The sequence below is a fragment of the Heptranchias perlo genome, chromosome 4 (assembly GCF_035084215.1).
Source record: "Heptranchias perlo isolate sHepPer1 chromosome 4, sHepPer1.hap1, whole genome shotgun sequence".
Classification (NCBI taxonomy): domain Eukaryota; kingdom Metazoa; phylum Chordata; class Chondrichthyes; order Hexanchiformes; family Hexanchidae; genus Heptranchias; species Heptranchias perlo.
The window spans coordinates 2136625-2157033 of NC_090328.1; the positions used below are offsets into that span (position 1 = coordinate 2136625).

General features: G+C 51.0%; 1 protein-coding gene across 1 annotated transcript in view; it reads left to right on the forward strand.

Annotated features, from left to right (window-relative positions):
* The window catches only part of oxct1a (3-oxoacid CoA transferase 1a), a 214384-nt gene extending 194550 nt beyond the window's left edge, over window positions 1–19834 (forward strand). Inside the window, exons 14-16 of the mRNA XM_067982085.1 lie at window positions 18276–18365; window positions 19333–19413; window positions 19736–19834. Of these exons, the coding sequence (XP_067838186.1) occupies window positions 18276–18365; window positions 19333–19413; window positions 19736–19834 (270 nt within the window). The remainder of the gene's footprint in view (window positions 1–18275; window positions 18366–19332; window positions 19414–19735) is intronic.
* Window positions 19835–20409: the final 575 nt, after the last annotated feature.

Here is a 20409-nt window from a genome sequence, read left to right on the forward strand (position 1 = left end):
ACCAATCAGTGTACAGATATATCCCCGAGAGAGGATTGAGAGACACCAGTCAGTATACAGCTATCTCCCCGAGGGAGGTGCTGAGAGACACCAGTCAGTGTACAGATATCTCCCTGAGAGAGGGACTGAGAGACACCAGTCAGTGTACAGATATCTCCCCGAGAGAGAGGGACTGAGAGACACCAGTCAGTGTCCAGATATCTCCCTGAGAGAGAGGGGATTGAGAGACACCAGTCAGTGTCCAGATATCTCCCTGAGAGAGAGGGGACTGAGAGACACCAGTCAGTGTACAGATATATCCCTGAGAGAGAGGGGACTGAGAGACACCAGTCAGTGTCCAGATATCTCCCTGAGAGAGAGGGACTGAGAGACACCAGTCAGTGTACAGATATATCCCTGAGAGAGAGGGGACTGAGAGACACCAGTCAGTGTCCAGATATATCCCCGAGAGCGAGGGACTGAGAGACACCTGTCAGTGTACAGATATATCCCTGAGAGAGAGGGGACTGAGAGACACCAGTCAGTGTCCAGATATCTCCCTGAGAGAGAGGGACTGAGAGACACCAGTCAGTGTACAGATATATCCCTGAGAGAGAGGGGACTGAGACACCAGTCAGTGTCCAGATATCTCCCTGAGAGAGAGGGACTGAGAGACACCAGTCAGTGTACAGATATATCCCTGAGAGAGAGGGGACTGAGAGACACCAGTCAGTGTACAGATATATCCCTGAGAGAGAGGGGACTGAGAGACACCAGTCAGTGTCCAGATATCTCCCTGAGAGAGAGGGACTGAGAAACACCAGTCAGTGTACAGATATATCCCTGAGAGAGAGGGGACTGAGAGACACCAGTCAGTGTACAGATATATCCCCGAGAGAGAGGGACTGAGAGACACCAGTCAGTGTACAGATATCTCCCTGAGAGAGAGGGATTGAGAGACACCAGTCAGTGTACAGATATATCCCCGAGAGAGAAGGATTGAGAGACACCAGTCAGTATACAGCTATCTCCCCGAGGGAGGTGCTGAGAGACACCAGTCAGTGTCCAGATATATCCCTGAGAGAGGGACTGAGAGACACCAGTCAGTGTACAGATATATCCCTGAGAGAGAGGGGACTGAGAGACACCAGTCAGTGTCCAGATATATCCCCGAGAGAGAGGGACTGAGAGACACCAGTCAGTGTACAGATATCTCCCTGAGAGAGAGGGATTGAGAGACACCAGTCAGTGTACAGATATATCCCCGAGAGAGAAGGATTGAGAGACACCAGTCAGTATACAGCTATCTCCCCGAGGGAGGTGCTGAGAGACACCAGTCAGTGTACAGATATCTCTCTGAGAGAGGGACTGAGAGACACCAGTCAGTGTACAGATATCTCCCCGAGAGAGAGGGACTGAGAGACACCAGTCAGTATACAGCTATTTCCCCGAGGGAGGTGCTGAGAGACACCAGTCAGTGTACTGATATCACCCTGAGAGAGAGGGACTGAGAGACACCAGTCAGTGTACAGATATATCCCTGAGAGAGAGTGGACTGAGAGACACCAGTCAGTGTCCAGATATCTCCCTGAGAGAGAGGGACTGAGAGACACCAGTCAGTGTACAGATATATCCCTGAGAGAGAGGGGACTGAGAGACACCAGTCAGTGTCCAGATATCTCCCTGAGAGAGAGGGACTGAGAGACACCAGTCAGTGTACAGATATATCCCTGAGAGAGAGGGGACTGAGAGACACCACTCAGTGTCCAGATATATCCCCGAGAGCGAGGGACTGAGAGACACCAGTCAGTGTCCAGATATATCCCTGAGAGAGAGGGGACTGAGAGACACCAGTCAGTGTCCAGATATCTCCCTGAGAGAGAGGGACTGAGAGACACCAGTCAGTGTACAGATATATCCCTGAGAGAGAGGGGACTGAGAGACACCAGTCAGTGTACAGATATATCCCTGAGAGAGAGGGGACTGAGAGACACCAGTCAGTGTCCAGATATCTCCCTGAGAGAGAGGGACTGAGAGACACCAGTCAGTGTACAGATATATCCCTGAGAGAGAGGGGACTGAGAGACACCAGTCAGTGTACAGATATATCCCCGAGAGAGAGGGACTGAGAGACACCAGTCAGTGTACAGATATCTCCCTGAGAGAGAGGGATTGAGAGACACCAGTCAGTGTACAGATATATCCCCGAGAGAGAAGGATTGAGAGACACCAGTCAGCATACAGCTATCTCCCCGAGGGAGGTGCTGAGAGACACCAGTCAGTGTCCAGATATATCCCTGAGAGAGGGACTGAGAGACACCAGTCAGTGTACAGATATATCCCTGAGAGAGAGGGGACTGAGAGACACCAGTCAGTGTCCAGATATATCCCCGAGAGAGAGGGACTGAGAGACACCAGTCAGTGTACAGATATCTCCCTGAGAGAGAGGGATTGAGAGACACCAGTCAGTTTACAGATATATCCCCGAGAGAGAAGGATTGAGAGACACCAGTCAGTATACAGCTATCTCCCCGAGGGAGGTGCTGAGAGACACCAGTCAGTGTACAGATATCTCCCTGAGAGAGGGACTGAGAGACACCAGTCAGTGTACAGATATCTCCCCGAGAGAGAGGGACTGAGAGACACCAGTCAGTGTCCAGATATCTCCCTGAGAGAGAGGGGACTGAGAGACACCAGTCAGTGTCCAGATATCTCCCTGAGAGCGAGGGACTGAGAGACACCAGTCAGTGTACTGATATCACCCTGAGAGAGAGGGACTGAGAGACACCAGTCAGTGTGCAGATATATCCCTGAGAGAGAGGGGACTGAGAGACACCAGTCAGTGTCCAGATATCTCCCTGAGAGCGAGGGACTGAGAGACACCAGTCAGTGTACTGATATCACCCTGAAAGAGAGGGACTGAGAGACACCAGTCAGTGTACAGATATATCCCTGAGAGAGAGGGGACTGAGAGACACCAGTCAGTGTACAGATATATCCCTGAGAGAGAGGGGACTGAGAGACACCAGTCAGTGTCCAGATATCTCCCTGAGAGAGAGGGACTGAGAGACACCAGTCAGTGTACAGATATATCCCTGAGAGAGAGGGGACTGAGAGACACCAGTCAGTGTACAGATATATCCCCGAGAGAGAGGGACTGAGAGACACCAGACAGTGTACAGATATCTCCCTGAGAGAGAGGGATTGAGAGACACCAATCAGTGTACAGATATATCCCCGAGAGAGGATTGAGAGACACCAGTCAGTATACAGCTATTTCCCCGAGGGAGGTGCTGAGAGACACCAGTCAGTGTACTGATATCACCCTGAGAGAGAGGGACTGAGAGACACCAGTCAGTGTACAGATATATCCCTGAGAGAGAGGGGACTGAGAGACACCAGTCAGTGTCCAGATATCTCCCTGAGAGAGAGGGACTGAGAGACACCAGTCAGTGTACAGATATATCCCTGAGAGAGAGGGGACTGAGAGACACCAGTCAGTGTCCAGATATCTCCCTGAGAGAGAGGGACTGAGAGACACCAGTCAGTGTACAGATATATCCCTGAGAGAGAGGGGACTGAGAGACACCACTCAGTGTCCAGATATATCCCCGAGAGCGAGGGACTGAGAGACACCAGTCAGTGTACAGATATATCCCTGAGAGAGAGGGGACTGAGAGACACCAGTCAGTGTCCAGATATCTCCCTGAGAGAGAGGGACTGAGAGACACCAGTCAGTGTACAGATATATCCCTGAGAGAGAGGGGACTGAGACACCAGTCAGTGTCCAGATATCTCCCTGAGAGAGAGGGACTGAGAGACACCAGTCAGTGTACAGATATATCCCTGAGAGAGAGGGGACTGAGAGACACCAGTCAGTGTACAGATATATCCCTGAGAGAGAGGGGACTGAGAGACACCAGTCAGTGTCCAGATATCTCCCTGAGAGAGAGGGACTGAGAGACACCAGTCAGTGTACAGATATATCCCTGAGAGAGAGGGGACTGAGAGACACCAGTCAGTGTACAGATATATCCCCGAGAGAGAGGGACTGAGAGACACCAGTCAGTGTACAGATATCTCCCTGAGAGAGAGGGATTGAGAGACACCAGTCAGTGTACAGATATATCCCCGAGAGAGAAGGATTGAGAGACACCAGTCAGTATACAGCTATCTCCCCGAGGGAGGTGCTGAGAGACACCAGTCAGTGTCCAGATATATCCCTGAGAGAGGGACTGAGAGACACCAGTCAGTGTCCAGATATCTCCCTGAGAGAGAGGGGACTGAGAGACACCAGTCAGTGTCCAGATATCTCCCTGAGAGAGAGGGACTGAGAGACACCAGTCAGTGTACAGATATATCCCTGAGAGAGAGGGGACTGAGAGACACCAGTCAGTGTACAGATATATCCCCGAGAGAGAGGGACTGAGAGACACCAGTCAGTGTACAGATATCTCCCTGAGAGAGAGGGATTGAGAGACACCAGTCAGTGTACAGATATATCCCCGAGAGAGAAGGATTGAGAGACACCAGTCAGTATACAGCTATCTCCCCGAGGGAGGTGCTGAGAGACACCAGTCAGTGTACAGATATCTCCCTGAGAGAGGGACTGAGAGACACCAGTCAGTGTACAGATATCTCCTCGAGAGAGAGGGACTGAGAGACACCAGTCAGTGTCCAGATATCTCCCTGAGAGAGAGGGGACTGAGAGACACCAGTCAGTGTCCAGATATCTCCCTGAGAGCGAGGGACTGAGAGACACCAGTCAGTGTACTGATATCACCCTGAGAGAGAGGGACTGAGAGACACCAGTCAGTGTACAGATATATCCCTGAGAGAGAGGGGACTGAGAGACACCAGTCAGTGTCCAGATATCTCCCTGAGAGCGAGGGACTGAGAGACACCAGTCAGTGTACTGATATCACCCTGAAAGAGAGGGACTGAGAGACACCAGTCAGTGTACAGATATATCCCTGAGAGAGAGGGGACTGAGAGACACCAGTCAGTGTACAGATATATCCCTGAGAGAGAGGGGACTGAGAGACACCAGTCAGTGTCCAGATATCTCCCTGAGAGAGAGGGACTGAGAGACACCAGTCAGTGTACAGATATATCCCTGAGAGAGAGGGGACTGAGAGACACCAGTCAGTGTACAGATATATCCCCGAGAGAGGGACTGAGAGACACCAGACAGTGTACAGATATCTCCCTGAGAGCGAGGGACTGAGAGACACCAGTCAGTGTACTGATATCACCCTGAAAGAGAGGGACTGAGAGACACCAGTCAGTGTACAGATATATCCCTGAGAGAGAGGGGACTGAGAGACACCAGTCAGTGTACAGATATATCCCTGAGAGAGAGGGGACTGAGAGACACCAGTCAGTGTCCAGATATCTCCCTGAGAGAGAGGGACTGAGAGACACCAGTCAGTGTACAGATATATCCCTGAGAGAGAGGGGACTGAGAGACACCAGTCAGTGTCCAGATATATCCCCGAGAGCGAGGGACTGAGAGACACCAGTCAGTGTACAGATATATCCCTGAGAGAGAGGGGACTGAGAGACACCAGTCAGTGTCCAGATATCTCCCTGAGAGAGAGGGACTGAGAGACACCAGTCAGTGTACAGATATATCCCTGAGAGAGAGGGGACTGAGAGACACCAGACAGTGTACAGATATCTCCCTGAGAGAGAGGGATTGAGAGACACCAATCAGTGTACAGATATATCCCCGAGAGAGGATTGAGAGACACCAGTCAGTATACAGCTATCTCCCCGAGGGAGGTGCTGAGAGACACCAGTCAGTGTACAGATATCTCCCTGAGAGAGGGACTGAGAGACACCAGTCAGTGTACAGATATCTCCCCGAGAGAGAGGGACTGAGAGACACCAGTCAGTGTACAGATATATCCCTGAGAGAGAGGGGACTGAGACACACCAGTCAGTGTCCAGATATCTCCCTGAGAGAGAGGGACTGAGAGACACCAGTCAGTGTACAGATATATCCCTGAGAGAGAGGGGACTGAGAGACACCAGTCAGTGTCCAGATATATCCCCGAGAGCGAGGGACTGAGAGACACCAGTCAGTGTACAGATATATCCCTGAGAGAGAGGGGACTGAGAGACACCAGTCAGTGTACAGATATATCCCCGAGAGAGAGGGACTGAGAGACACCAGTCAGTGTACAGATATCTCCCTGAGAGAGAGGGATTGAGAGACACCAGTCAGTGTACAGATATATCCCCGAGAGAGAAGGATTGAGAGACACCAGTCAGTGTACTGATATCACCCTGAGAGAGAGGGACTGAGAGACACCAGTCAGTGTACAGATATATCCCTGAGAGAGAGGGGACTGAGAGACACCAGTCAGTGTCCAGATATCTCCCTGAGAGCGAGGGACTGAGAGACACCAGTCAGTGTACTGATATCACCCTGAGAGAGAGGGACAGAGAGACACCAGTCAGTGTACAGATATATCCCTGAGAGAGAGGGGACTGAGAGACACCAGTCAGTGTCCAGATATCTCCCTGAGAGAGAGGGACTGAGAGACACCAGTCAGTGTACAGATATATCCCTGAGAGAGAGGGGACTGAGAGACACCAGTCAGTGTCCAGATATATCCCCGAGAGAGAAGGATTGAGAGACACCAGTCAGTGTACAGATATATCCCCGAGGGAGGTGCTGAGAGACACCAGTCAGTGTACAGATATCTCCCTGAGAGAGGGACTGAGAAACACCAGTCAGTGTACAGATATGTCCCTGAGAGAGAGGGACTGAGAGACACCAGTCAGTGTACAGATATCTCCCTGAGAGAGAGGGGACTGAGAGACACCAGTCAGTGTCCAGATATCTCCCTGAGAGCGAGGGACTGAGAGACACCAGTCAGTGTACTGATATCACCCTGAGAGAGAGGGACTGAGAGACACCAGTCAGTGTACAGATATATCCCTGAGAGAGAGGGGACTGAGAGACACCAGTCAGTGTACAGATATATCCGAGAGAGAGGGGACTGAGAGACACCAGTCAGTGTCCAGATATCTCCCTGAGAGAGAGGGACTGAGAGACACCAGTCAGTGTACAGATATATCCCTGAGAGAGAGGTGACTGAGAGACACCAGTCAGTGTCCAGATATCTCCCTGAGAGAGAGGGACTGAGAGACACCAGTCAGTGTCCAGATCTATCCCTGAGAGAGAGGGGACTGAGAGACACCAGTCAGTGTCCAGATATCTCCCTGAGAGAGAGGGACTGAGAGACACCAGTCAGTGGACAGATATCTCCCTGAGAGAGAGGGATTGAGAGACACCAATCAGTGTACAGATATATCCCCGAGAGAGAAGGATTGAGAGACACCAGTCAGTATACAGCTATCTCCCCGAGGGAGGTGCTGAGAGACACCAGTCAGTGTACAGATATCTCCCTGAGAGAGGGACTGAGAGACACCAGTCAGTGTACAGATATCTCCCCGAGAGAGAGGGACTGAGAGACACCAGTCAGTGTCCAGATATCTCCCTGAGAGAGAGGGGACTGAGAGACACCAGTCAGTGTCCAGATATCTCCCTGAGAGCGAGGGACTGAGAGACACCAGTCAGTGTACTGATATCACCCTGAGAGAGAGGGACTGAGAGACACCAGTCAGTGTACAGATATATCCCTGAGAGAGAGGGGACTGAGAGACACCAGTCAGTGTCCAGATATCTCCCTGAGAGAGAGGGACTGAGAGACACCAGTCAGTATACAGATATATCCCTGAGAGAGAGGGGACTGAGAGACACCAGTCAGTGTCCAGATATCTCCCTGAGAGAGAGGGGACTGAGAGACACCAGTCAGTGTACAGATATATCCCCGAGAGAGAGGGACTGAGAGACACCAGTCAGTGTACAGATATATCCCCGAGAGAGAAGGATTGAGAGACACCAGTCAATATACAGCTATCTCCCCGAGGGAGGTGCTGAGAGACACCAGTCAGTGTACAGATATCTCGCTGAGAGAGGGACTGAGAGACACCAGTCAGTGTACAGATATCTCCCCGAGAGAGAGGGACTGTGAGACACCAGTCAGTGTACAGATATCTCCCTGAGAGAGAGGGGACTGAGAGACATCAGTCAGTGTGCAGATATCACCCTGAGAGAGAGGGTACTGAGAGACACCAGTCAGTGTGCAGATATGTCCCTGAGAGCGAGGGACTGAGAGACACCAGTCAGTGTCCAGATATTTCCTTGAGAGAGAGGGGACTGAGAGACACCAGTCAGTGTGCAGATATATTCCTGAGAGAGAGGGGACTGAGAGACACCAGTCAGTGTACAGATATCTCCCTGAGAGAGAGGGGACTGAGAGACACCAGTCAGTGTACAGATATATCCCTGAGAGAGAGGGACTGAGAGACACCAGTCAGTGTACAGATATCTCCCTGAGAGCGAGGGGACTGAGAGACACCAGTCAGTGTCCAGATATCTCCCTGAGAGAGGGGACTGAGAGACACCAGTCAGTGTCCAGATATCTCCCTGAGAGAGGGGACTGAGAGACACCAGTCAGTGTCCAGATATCTCCCTGAGAGAGAGGGACTGAGAGACACCAGTCAGTGTACAGATATATCCCCGAGAGCGAGGGACTGAGAGACACCAGTCAGTGTACAGATATCTCCCTGAGAGAGGGGACTGAGAGACACCAGTCAGTGTCCAGATATATCCCCGAGAGAGAGGGACTGAGAGACACCAGTCAGTGTACAGATATCTCCCTGAGAGAGAGGGATTGAGAGACACCAGTCAGTGTGCAGATATCTCCCTGAGAGAGGGGACTGAGAGACACCAGTCAGTGTACAGATATCTCCCTGAGAGAGGGAACTGAGAGACACCAGTCAGTGTCCAGATATCTCACTGAGAGAGAGGGACTGAGAGACACCAGTCAGTGTACAGATATATCCCTGAGAGAGAGGGGACTGAGAGACACCAGTCAGTGTCCAGATATCTCCCTGAGAGAGAGGGACTGAGAGACACCAGTCAGTGTACAGATATATCCCTGAGAGAGAGGGGACTGAGAGACACCAGTCAGTGTACAGCTATCTCCCCGAGGAAGGTGCTGAGAGACACCAGTCAGTGTCCAGATATCTCCCTGAGAGAGAGGGACTGAGAAACACCAGTCAGTGTACAGATATATCCCTGAGAGAGAGGGGACTGAGAGACACCAGTCAGTGTACAGATATATCCCCGAGAGAGAGGGACTGAGAGACACCAGTCAGTGTACAGATATCTCCCTGAGAGAGAGGGATTGAGAGACACCAGTCAGTGTACAGATATATCCCCGAGAGAGAAGGATTGAGAGACACCAGTCAGTATACAGCTATCTCCCCGAGGGAGGTGCTGAGAGACACCAGTCAGTGTCCAGATATATCCCTGAGAGAGGGACTGAGAGACACCAGTCAGTGTACAGATATATCCCTGAGAGAGAGGGGACTGAGAGACACCAGTCAGTGTCCAGATATATCCCCGAGAGAGAGGGACTGAGAGACACCAGTCAGTGTACAGATATCTCCCTGAGAGAGAGGGATTGAGAGACACCAGTCAGTGTACAGATATATCCCCGAGAGAGAAGGATTGAGAGACACCAGTCAGTATACAGCTATCTCCCCGAGGGAGGTGCTGAGAGACACCAGTCAGTGTACAGATATCTCTCTGAGAGAGGGACTGAGAGAGACCAGTCAGTGTACAGATATCTCCCCGAGAGAGAGGGACTGAGAGACACCAGTCAGTATACAGCTATTTCCCCGAGGGAGGTGCTGAGAGACACCAGTCAGTGTACTGATATCACCCTGAGAGAGAGGGACTGAGAGACACCAGTCAGTGTACAGATATATCCCTGAGAGAGAGTGGACTGAGAGACACCAGTCAGTGTCCAGATATCTCCCTGAGAGAGAGGGACTGAGAGACACCAGTCAGTGTACAGATATATCCCTGAGAGAGAGGGGACTGAGAGACACCAGTCAGTGTCCAGATATCTCCCTGAGAGAGAGGGACTGAGAGACACCAGTCAGTGTACAGATATATCCCTGAGAGAGAGGGGACTGAGAGACACCACTCAGTGTCCAGATATATCCCCGAGAGCGAGGGACTGAGAGACACCAGTCAGTGTCCAGATATATCCCTGAGAGAGAGGGGACTGAGAGACACCAGTCAGTGTCCAGATATCTCCCTGAGAGAGAGGGACTGAGAGACACCAGTCAGTGTACAGATATATCCCTGAGAGAGAGGGGACTGAGAGACACCAGTCAGTGTACAGATATATCCCTGAGAGAGAGGGGACTGAGAGACACCAGTCAGTGTCCAGATATCTCCCTGAGAGAGAGGGACTGAGAGACACCAGTCAGTGTACAGATATATCCCTGAGAGAGAGGGGACTGAGAGACACCAGTCAGTGTACAGATATATCCCCGAGAGAGAGGGACTGAGAGACACCAGTCAGTGTACAGATATCTCCCTGAGAGAGAGGGATTGAGAGACACCAGTCAGTGTACAGATATATCCCCGAGAGAGAAGGATTGAGAGACACCAGTCAGCATACAGCTATCTCCCCGAGGGAGGTGCTGAGAGACACCAGTCAGTGTCCAGATATATCCCTGAGAGAGGGACTGAGAGACACCAGTCAGTGTACAGATATATCCCTGAGAGAGAGGGGACTGAGAGACACCAGTCAGTGTCCAGATATATCCCCGAGAGAGAGGGACTGAGAGACACCAGTCAGTGTACAGATATCTCCCTGAGAGAGAGGGATTGAGAGACACCAGTCAGTTTACAGATATATCCCCGAGAGAGAAGGATTGAGAGACACCAGTCAGTATACAGCTATCTCCCCGAGGGAGGTGCTGAGAAACACCAGTCAGTGTACAGATATCTCCCTGAGAGAGGGACTGAGAGACACCAGTCAGTGTACAGATATCTCCCCGAGAGAGAGGGACTGAGAGACACCAGTCAGTGTCCAGATATCTCCCTGAGAGAGAGGGGACTGAGAGACACCAGTCAGTGTCCAGATATCTCCCTGAGAGCGAGGGACTGAGAGACACCAGTCAGTGTACTGATATCACCCTGAGAGAGAGGGACTGAGAGACACCAGTCAGTGTGCAGATATATCCCTGAGAGAGAGGGGACTGAGAGACACCAGTCAGTGTCCAGATATCTCCCTGAGAGCGAGGGACTGAGAGACACCAGTCAGTGTACTGATATCACCCTGAAAGAGAGGGACTGAGAGACACCAGTCAGTGTACAGATATATCCCTGAGAGAGAGGGGACTGAGAGACACCAGTCAGTGTACAGATATATCCCTGAGAGAGAGGGGACTGAGAGACACCAGTCAGTGTCCAGATATCTCCCTGAGAGAGAGGGACTGAGAGACACCAGTCAGTGTACAGATATATCCCTGAGAGAGAGGGGACTGAGAGACACCAGTCAGTGTACAGATATATCCCCGAGAGAGAGGGACTGAGAGACACCAGACAGTGTACAGATATCTCCCTGAGAGAGAGGGATTGAGAGACACCAATCAGTGTACAGATATATCCCCGAGAGAGGATTGAGAGACACCAGTCAGTATACAGCTATTTCCCCGAGGGAGGTGCTGAGAGACACCAGTCAGTGTACTGATATCACCCTGAGAGAGAGGGACTGAGAGACACCAGTCAGTGTACAGATATATCCCTGAGAGAGAGGGGACTGAGAGACACCAGTCAGTGTCCAGATATCTCCCTGAGAGAGAGGGACTGAGAGACACCAGTCAGTGTACAGATATATCCCTGAGAGAGAGGGGACTGAGAGACACCAGTCAGTGTCCAGATATCTCCCTGAGAGAGAGGGACTGAGAGACACCAGTCAGTGTACAGATATATCCCTGAGAGAGAGGGGACTGAGAGACACCACTCAGTGTCCAGATATATCCCCGAGAGCGAGGGACTGAGAGACACCAGTCAGTGTACAGATATATCCCTGAGAGAGAGGGGACTGAGAGACACCAGTCAGTGTCCAGATATCTCCCTGAGAGAGAGGGACTGAGAGACACCAGTCAGTGTACAGATATATCCCTGAGAGAGAGGGGACTGAGACACCAGTCAGTGTCCAGATATCTCCCTGAGAGAGAGGGACTGAGAGACACCAGTCAGTGTACAGATATATCCCTGAGAGAGAGGGGACTGAGAGACACCAGTCAGTGTACAGATATATCCCTGAGAGAGAGGGGACTGAGAGACACCAGTCAGTGTCCAGATATCTCCCTGAGAGAGAGGGACTGAGAGACACCAGTCAGTGTACAGATATATCCCTGAGAGAGAGGGGACTGAGAGACACCAGTCAGTGTACAGATATATCCCCGAGAGAGAGGGACTGAGAGACACCAGTCAGTGTACAGATATCTCCCTGAGAGAGAGGGATTGAGAGACACCAGTCAGTGTACAGATATATCCCCGAGAGAGAAGGATTGAGAGACACCAGTCAGTATACAGCTATCTCCCCGAGGGAGGTGCTGAGAGACACCAGTCAGTGTCCAGATATATCCCTGAGAGAGGGACTGAGAGACACCAGTCAGTGTCCAGATATCTCCCTGAGAGAGAGGGGACTGAGAGACACCAGTCAGTGTCCAGATATCTCCCTGAGAGAGAGGGACTGAGAGACACCAGTCAGTGTACAGATATATCCCTGAGAGAGAGGGGACTGAGAGACACCAGTCAGTGTACAGATATATCCCCGAGAGAGAGGGACTGAGAGACACCAGTCAGTGTACAGATATCTCCCTGAGAGAGAGGGATTGAGAGACACCAGTCAGTGTACAGATATATCCCCGAGAGAGAAGGATTGAGAGACACCAGTCAGTATACAGCTATCTCCCCGAGGGAGGTGCTGAGAGACACCAGTCAGTGTCCAGATATCTCCCTGAGAGAGGGACTGAGAGACACCAGTCAGTGTACAGATATCTCCTCGAGAGAGAGGGACTGAGAGACACCAGTCAGTGTCCAGATATCTCCCTGAGAGAGAGGGGACTGAGAGACACCAGTCAGTGTCCAGATATCTCCCTGAGAGCGAGGGACTGAGAGACACCAGTCAGTGTACTGATATCACCCTGAGAGAGAGGGACTGAGAGACACCAGTCAGTGTACAGATATATCCCTGAGAGAGAGGGGACTGAGAGACACCAGTCAGTGTCCAGATATCTCCCTGAGAGCGAGGGACTGAGAGACACCAGTCAGTGTACTGATATCACCCTGAAAGAGAGGGACTGAGAGACACCAGTCAGTGTACAGATATATCCCTGAGAGAGAGGGGACTGAGAGACACCAGTCAGTGTACAGATATATCCCTGAGAGAGAGGGGACTGAGAGACACCAGTCAGTGTCCAGATATCTCCCTGAGAGAGAGGGACTGAGAGACACCAGTCAGTGTACAGATATATCCCTGAGAGAGAGGGGACTGAGAGACACCAGTCAGTGTACAGATATATCCCCGAGAGAGGGACTGAGAGACACCAGACAGTGTACAGATATCTCCCTGAGAGCGAGGGACTGAGAGACACCAGTCAGTGTACTGATATCACCCTGAAAGAGAGGGACTGAGAGACACCAGTCAGTGTACAGATATATCCCTGAGAGAGAGGGGACTGAGAGACACCAGTCAGTGTACAGATATATCCCTGAGAGAGAGGGGACTGAGAGACACCAGTCAGTGTCCAGATATCTCCCTGAGAGAGAGGGACTGAGAGACACCAGTCAGTGTACAGATATATCCCTGAGAGAGAGGGGACTGAGAGACACCAGACAGTGTACAGATATCTCCCTGAGAGAGAGGGATTGAGAGACACCAATCAGTGTACAGATATATCCCCGAGAGAGGATTGAGAGACACCAGTCAGTATACAGCTATCTCCCCGAGGGAGGTGCTGAGAGACACCAGTCAGTGTACAGATATCTCCCTGAGAGAGGGACTGAGAGACACCAGTCAGTGTACAGATATCTCCCCGAGAGAGAGGGACTGAGAGACACCAGTCAGTGTACAGATATATCCCTGAGAGAGAGGGGACTGAGACACACCAGTCAGTGTCCAGATATCTCCCTGAGAGAGAGGGACTGAGAGACACCAGTCAGTGTACAGATATATCCCTGAGAGAGAGGGGACTGAGAGACACCAGTCAGTGTCCAGATATATCCCCGAGAGCGAGGGACTGAGAGACACCAGTCAGTGTACAGATATATCCCTGAGAGAGAGGGGACTGAGAGACACCAGTCAGTGTACAGATATATCCCCGAGAGAGAGGGACTGAGAGACACCAGTCAGTGTACAGATATCTCCCTGAGAGAGAGGGATTGAGAGACACCAGTCAGTGTACAGATATATCCCCGAGAGAGAAGGATTGAGAGACACCAGTCAGTGTACTGATATCACCCTGAGAGAGAGGGACTGAGAGACACCAGTCAGTGTACAGATATATCCCTGAGAGAGAGGGGACTGAGAGACACCAGTCAGTGTCCAGATATCTCCCTGAGAGCGAGGGACTGAGAGACACCAGTCAGTGTACTGATATCACCCTGAGAGAGAGGGACTGAGAGACACCAGTCAGTGTACAGATATATCCCTGAGAGAGAGGGGACTGAGAGACACCAGTCAGTGTCCAGATATCTCCCTGAGAGAGAGGGACTGAGAGACACCAGTCAGTGTACAGATATATCCCTGAGAGAGAGGGGACTGAGAGACACCAGTCAGTGTCCAGATATATCCCCGAGAGAGAAGGATTGAGAGACACCAGTCAGTGTACAGATATATCCCCGAGGGAGGTGCTGAGAGACACCAGTCAGTGTACAGATATCTCCCTGAGAGAGGGACTGAGAAACACCAGTCAGTGTACAGATATGTCCCTGAGAGAGAGGGACTGAGAGACACCAGTCAGTGTACAGATATCTCCCTGAGAGAGAGGGGACTGAGAGACACCAGTCAGTGTCCAGATATCTCCCTGAGAGCGAGGGACTGAGAGACACCAGTCAGTGTACTGATATCACCCTGAGAGAGAGGGACTGAGAGACACCAGTCAGTGTACAGATATATCCCTGAGAGAGAGGGGACTGAGAGACACCAGTCAGTGTACAGATATATCCGAGAGAGAGGGGACTGAGAGACACCAGTCAGTGTCCAGATATCTCCCTGAGAGAGAGGGACTGAGAGACACCAGTCAGTGTACAGATATATCCCTGAGAGAGAGGTGACTGAGAGACACCAGTCAGTGTCCAGATATCTCCCTGAGAGAGAGGGACTGAGAGACACCAGTCAGTGTCCAGATCTATCCCTGAGAGAGAGGGGACTGAGAGACACCAGTCAGTGTCCAGATATCTCCCTGAGAGAGAGGGACTGAGAGACACCAGTCAGTGGACAGATATCTCCCTGAGAGAGAGGGATTGAGAGACACCAATCAGTGTACAGATATATCCCCGAGAGAGAAGGATTGAGAGACACCAGTCAGTATACAGCTATCTCCCCGAGGGAGGTGCTGAGAGACACCAGTCAGTGTACAGATATCTCCCTGAGAGAGGGACTGAGAGACACCAGTCAGTGTACAGATATCTCCCCGAGAGAGAGGGACTGAGAGACACCAGTCAGTGTCCAGATATCTCCCTGAGAGAGAGGGGACTGAGAGACACCAGTCAGTGTCCAGATATCTCCCTGAGAGCGAGGGACTGAGAGACACCAGTCAGTGTACTGATATCACCCTGAGAGAGAGGGACTGAGAGACACCAGTCAGTGTACAGATATATCCCTGAGAGAGAGGGGACTGAGAGACACCAGTCAGTGTCCAGATATCTCCCTGAGAGAGAGGGACTGAGAGACACCAGTCAGTATACAGATATATCCCTGAGAGAGAGGGGACTGAGAGACACCAGTCAGTGTCCAGATATCTCCCTGAGAGAGAGGGGACTGAGAGACACCAGTCAGTGTACAGATATATCCCCGAGAGAGAGGGACTGAGAGACACCAGTCAGTGTACAGATATATCCCCGAGAGAGAAGGATTGAGAGACACCAGTCAATATACAGCTATCTCCCCGAGGGAGGTGCTGAGAGACACCAGTCAGTGTACAGATATCTCCCTGAGAGAGGGACTGAGAGACACCAGTCAGTGTACAGATATCTCCCCGAGAGAGAGGGACTGTGAGACACCAGTCAGTGTACAGATATCTCCCTGAGAGAGAGGGGACTGAGAGACATCAGTCAGTGTGCAGATATCACCCTGAGAGAGAGGGTACTGAGAGACACCAGTCAGTGTGCAGATATGTCCCTGAGAGCGAGGGACTGAGAGACACCAGTCAGTGTCCAGATATTTCCTTGAGAGAGAGGGGACTGAGAGACACCAGTCAGTGTGCAGATATATTCCTGAGAGAGAGGGGACTGAGAGACACCAGTCAGTGTACAGATATCTCCCTGAGAGAGAGGGGACTGAGAGACACCAGTCAGTGTACAGATATATCCCTGAGAGAGAGGGACTGAGAGACACCAGTCAGTGTACAGATATCTCCCTGAGAGCGAGGGGACTGAGAGACACCAGTCAGTGTCCAGATATCTCCCTGAGAGAGGGGACTGAGAGACACCAGTCAGTGTCCAGATATCTCCCTGAGAGAGGGGACTGAGAGACACCAGTCAGTGTCCAGATATCTCCCTGAGAGAGGGGACTGAGAGACACCAGTCAGTGTACAGATATCTCCCTGAGAGAGGGGACTGAGAGACACCAGTCAGTGTCCAGATATATCCCCGAGAGAGAGGGACTGAGAGACACCAGTCAGTGTACAGATATCTCCCTGAGAGAGAGGGATTGAGAGACACCAGTCAGTGTGCAGATATCTCCCTGAGAGAGGGGACTGAGAGACACCAGTCAGTGTACAGATATCTCCCTGAGAGAGGGAACTGAGAGACACCAGTCAGTGTCCAGATATCTCACTGAGAGAGAGGGACTGAGAGACACCAGTCAGTGTACAGATATATCCCTGAGAGAGAGGGGACTGAGAGACACCAGTCAGTGTCCAGATATCTCCCTGAGAGAGAGGGACTGAGAGACACCAGTCAGTGTACAGATATATCCCTGAGAGAGAGGGGACTGAGAGACACCAGTCAGTGTACAGCTATCTCCCCGAGGAAGGTGCTGAGAGACACCAGTCAGTGTACAGATATCTCCCTGAGAGAGGGGACTGAGAGACATCAGTCAGTGTGCAGATATCACCCTGAGAGAGAGGGGACTGAGAGACACCAGTCAGTGTACAGATATCTCCCTGAGAGAGGTACTGAGAGACACCAGTCAGCGTACAGATATATCCCAGAGAGAGAGGGACTGAGAGACACCAGTCAGTGTCCAGATATATCCCTGAGAGAGAGGGGACTGAGAGACACCAGTCAGTGTCCAGATATCTCCCTGAGACAGAGGGACTGAGAGACACCAGTCAGTGTACTGATATCTCCCTGATAGAGAGGGACTGAGAGACACCAGTCAGTGTCCAGATATCTCCCTGATAGAGAGGGACTGAGAGACACCAGTCAGTGTACAGATATCTCCCTGAGAGAGAGGGGACTGAGAGACATCAGTCAGTGTACAGATATATCCCTGAGAGAGAGGGGACTGAGAGACACCAGTCAGTGTCCAGATATTTCCCTGAGAGAGAGGGGACTGAGAGACACCAGTCAGTGTCCTGATATCTCCCTGCGAGAGAGGGTCTGAGAGACACCATTCAGTGTGCAGATATCTCCCTGAGGGAAGCAGACGCCAGTCAGATATTTGCTTTTCGATCTGCTTGGGTGAGGCAGCATTTAGTGAAACACTGTTCTCCTTTAATGAGTCAGCAGACAAACAATTGTGCAGTTTCTTGGCTGGGCCTGAGGCTGGCATTCCTTCCATTGAGTGGGACACTTGAGTGCTGCAGCTGACAGTCACGCTGCTTGTTGGCTCTGTACCTCCCAGGCGTGTGATTTGTTGGCAGTGTTCCCAAGGTCATTGTTTTTTTTAATAAGTGTTGTTCCATATCATTAAAAATTTATTGTGCTGCTGAGTCCGTGGAGGGAATTTTAATCCCTGAACTCGGCGGCAACCTGAGGACAGGCATTTAAACTGCTCCGATTCTGCAGGCCCCGATATTGAGCTCCTTTTAGCAGTTGAGTGGGAATCCTTCTTTAAATATGCAGACTGCGCTCCGATGACATGACTGCAACCTTAGCCACTTGTCTAGTGGGGTTAACGAGGTATTTGGCTCTTCGCTCCCAGTGGTATGTCTAACGTGACCTCTTTCTGTTACAGGGCAAGATGGTGAAAGGGATGGGTGGAGCCATGGACCTGGTGGCCAGTGCCGACACTAAGGTGGTGGTTACCATGGAGCACTCCGCTAAGGTAATGAGAGCAGCCGGTCTGAGGGGAGGTGAAGAATCGCTGTCTCGTTAGCCTTCCTCCCAGGGCACTGGGTTTTTTATCACACCGGGCAAGGCACTTACCCATTGGGCAGTTGAAGTGGGGCTGATCGTCTCTGACAGAAGCAGGAGTTCTCCATTTTAAAAAAAAAATAAATTCTCATGATGTGGGCATTGCTGGTCAGGCCTGTGTTTATTGCCCATTCCGTTACCCTGACTGGCTTTCTAGACCAGAGGATAGTTAAGGTGTGGGACTGGAGTCATATATAGGCCCAGACCGGGTAAGGACGGCAGGTTTCCTTCCCTAAAGGACATTAGTGAACCAGTTGGGTTTTTACGACGATCTGACAGCTTCACACTCACTTTTACTGAGACCAGCTTTTTATTTCCAGATTTTTAAAATTGAATTCAAATTCTCAAACTAACATGGTGAGATTTGAATTCTCATTAGTCCAGGCCTCTGATTACTAGTCCAGTAACATAACCACTACACTACCGCAGCCACAGTGGCTAAGGGCTTCTATGGAGCAGATGGAAGATTAAAAGGAGCATCCTGCAGTGAAAGGTCCAATGCGGAAAAAGTCATTTCCATGAGGCCGCCTCACCATCCAGGTCCCTTTAGAGGGGATTGCACCATGAGGATCCCTTTTGAAGAGGGAGGTAGCTTTCAGGAGTCCTTTTTTGAGGAAGTTGATCTCTCTGGCAAGACCCCTCTGCAGAGGTTTCCTGGCCATCATTCAGCACTATTTGTGCTTCTCCCCCTCCAATCCCATGACACTATCCGGCCAGAATGTTCACTGCTTGTTACCAGCCTCTGAGATAGTGAATTACTCCTGGGCAGTGCCGTGCTAATCAGAGGAAGGTCAGTGTAACACTGTGTAAAATATAATACCCGCTAGTGGAGCGCCAACCATACAGATATTAAAATAGCTACCACATCCCTCCCACAGGGTGGAGCACACAAGATCCTGGAGAAGTGTAATTTGCCGCTAACTGGGAAGCAGTGTGTGAACCGCATCATAACCGAGAAGGTAAGGATCCCATCTTCGCACGTTTACACACGGGAGGTTTTTAAAAATTCATTCATGGGATGTGGGCGTCGCTGGCGAGGCCGGCATTTATTGCCCATCCCTAATTGCCCTTGAGAAGGTGGTGGTGAGCCGCCTTCTTGAACCGCTGCAGTCCGTGTGGTGAAGGTTCTCCCACAGTGCTGTTAGGAAGGGAGTTCCAGGATTTTGACCCAGCGACGATGAAGGAACGGCCGATATATTTCCAAGTCGGGATGGTGTGTGACTTGGAGGGGAACGTGCAGGTGGTGTTGTTCCCATGTGCCTGCTGCCCTCGTCCTTCTAGGTGGTAGAGGTCGGGGGTTTGGGAGATGCTGTCGAAGACATTCTCAGTGCCGGACATCAGCATTGGCGAGGAGATGAGGGAAACGTCAGCTCGGTTTAAATAAATTAGAATAAGCTCCACAGTCTAGAGAGTAGGTTGAGGCAAGACCTTGTCGAGGGATCTCAAATATTCAAAGGTGCAGAGATGGCAAACCCAGAATCTTACTTCAAAGTAGGAGCAGCAGAAATCAATGAAATGGAAATTTTGAACTGATCTCAGGGAAAACTTCACTCAAAGTGAGAAATATTTGGAATGATCAACCAAACGAGAACTAGTTAATCAAGGCAAAGGGAGTGGGGCTATCCCATATATAAGGTGGCACGATGGGAGTGTTAATGTCCCAGAGGGAGAGGCTTTGAGAAACATCCTCGGTTGTTGAGGGAAGTAAGGGTGGAAATTGCGGAGGTACTGGCCATAATCTTCCAAACATCCGTAGATACAGGGGGTGGTGCCAGAGGACTGGAGAATTGCAAATGTTACACCTTTGTTCAAAAAAAGGGTGTAAGGATAAACCCAGCAACTGCAGGCCAGTCAGTTTAACCTCAGTGGTGGGGAAACTTTTAGAAACAATAATCCGGGACAAAATTAAGTCACTTGGACAAGTGTGGATTGATTAGGGAAAGCCAGCACGGATT